Source organism: Myotis brandtii, unplaced genomic scaffold, assembly GCF_000412655.1.
Source record: "Myotis brandtii unplaced genomic scaffold, ASM41265v1 scaffold64, whole genome shotgun sequence".
NCBI lineage: Eukaryota > Metazoa > Chordata > Mammalia > Chiroptera > Vespertilionidae > Myotis > Myotis brandtii.
Window position 1 is genome coordinate 526,829 of NW_005370460.1, and position 2,000 is coordinate 528,828.

Sequence of the window (2,000 nt, forward strand, 5' to 3'; positions counted from 1 at the left end):
AGCAATGATTCTCTCTCATCATTAATGTGTCTGTCTCTCTCCCTCTCCCTTCCTCTCTCTGAAATCAAAACAAATATATTTAAAATGACATGAGAAACATCCATGAGACAATGTTAGGCTAAAAAGAGAATGCAAAAAGGATGCACCCACAGAAAACAGAAAGGAAGACCACACTCCGTTTTCAAATATTGACGCGGTTTCTCCCTTTTACTTTCACACATTTATGAAAACCCAAATGGCTTTTGTGAGAAGAACAAAACAATAAAACTAATTATAATTTAAAGAATATGTGACCTGATGCTAAACAAAATTGGTAGAACATAAAAATCCTCTACCTGGAATATTTGCCCAACAGAAGGTAACCTTCATTATTTATCAATAAAGACCACTTAGCAGAAGAGGCCACATCCTGTACACCCACTTACCACGTGAGCAGAGATGAAGCGTTAGTAGCATAACGTGCTGGTTGTAAGATTATGTGCATGTGCATGTGGTCTGGTGACTTTTGGGAGACACACTTGTTCCTGTTTGTCCTGTCCTGGACTCATGTGTTCACTTGACAAACATTTTATCAAGTATGTACCTGTGATGTGCAAACTGGGGACACCCAGATGACCAGGACCCGTGATCCTAACCCCAAAGAACCTGTAGTTTAGACTCAGAAATATCCCAATCGAGAGTGGTGAGTGCTGCACAGTCGGGACTGCAGGGACTGCGAGCCGGAGCCGAGGGGCCGCCAGAGGGAAGTGATGAAGAGGAAAGGCCCTCAGAGGAGAGGAGGGAGATGGGTCCCCAAGGGAGACCGGGACCCACCTGGAGAAGTTAGCAGTCATGGTCGCAGCTTAACACAGTCCTCACTGACTGGCCTTCTGAAGCCAGTCTCTAGAGCCAAGTTCAAGACAAACTGCCAACTCTTAGACTTGACTTTTCTATTGCTTCCTGTTGGCAAAGCCCCATTTTATTTGGTCTTAGGTGGCACTTTGCTCCCAGCCTGCTAATAACTCCGGGAGCTCTGTGTGTGAGTGTCAGCTCTGGGACGGGCAGCGGCAGAGGAGCCGCCCAGAGCTGCCCAGCTCTGAGGCAGGTCCACTCACATGGGCTCTCCCTATGGGCTCGCTCTGCCCGTGTCCACTGCACACATGGGCAGCCTTGCTGAAGTCAGGCTTGCAAGGGGACTCGGTAGGTACAGGCCTGTGGTGCAATTCCAGGGACACAGGAGAGTCCCCTCCTCAGTGCTCCCCTACCTGCCTCTGGTGCCTGAGTCCCACCGACCACACACTTTCACTCCACAGTCGCTGTGCAGGGCGCACCAGGATATGTGTGTCGGGGCAGCTTGTATGCTGGGAGCCCGAGTGTGGTGCTGATGGAGAGAGATGACCCTCGGCCATTACGGGTGGTGTGGGGCAGCTTAGGGCTTTGTGGGCCTGAGAGTGAGGAGATGGAGGTCCTGAGAACAGATCCTTTACTTCATGCAATGAATACTACTGTGTGTCCTCTGCGGGTGCTGCTCCCGGCCCTGGGCAGCAGTCCTGTGTCTCTGCTTGCCAGGTGTGACACCCGGCCCACCTGGGGTAGGACCCAACGCTGACACACCTCACAGGGGTCACGGCTCATCGCATCTTAGTTCTAACCCCTCGAATATCACCTGGCTCTGCCCCAGCCTCTCCCGCCGCTTGTGTCACCCTTTATTGGCGACTCCCCTCGTCCCCATCCCCGCTCACCGGCACGGACTTGGAGCTGCACCCGGTCGCTGAGATTGGAGAGGCTGGTCTGGCACATGTACTCCCCGCTGTCGTTCACGCTGGCTGATTCGATGAAGTAGCTGGAGGTCTGGTTTGGCAGGAGGTGACCATTGTGCCACCACCGTGTGGAACTGCTCCCCTCGGCCTGGGCCCCCTGGCACCTCAGAGTCACATTGTCCATCTCGAGCAGCCTGTCCCATTCCGGATGCAGGGACACCACCGCCTTCTGGACACCTTCTGAGGAGACAGGAGAATGTG

General features: G+C 52.9%; 1 protein-coding gene across 1 annotated transcript in view; it reads right to left on the reverse strand.

Moving 5' to 3' along the window:
• FCGR3B (Fc fragment of IgG, low affinity IIIb, receptor (CD16b)) overlaps positions 1–2,000 on the reverse strand; it is a 6,323-nt gene that overhangs the window by 3,221 nt on the left and 1,102 nt on the right. The window contains exon 3 of the mRNA XM_005880472.2: positions 1,722–1,979. Coding sequence (XP_005880534.1) covers positions 1,722–1,979 — 258 coding nt within the window. The remainder of the gene's footprint in view (positions 1–1,721; positions 1,980–2,000) is intronic.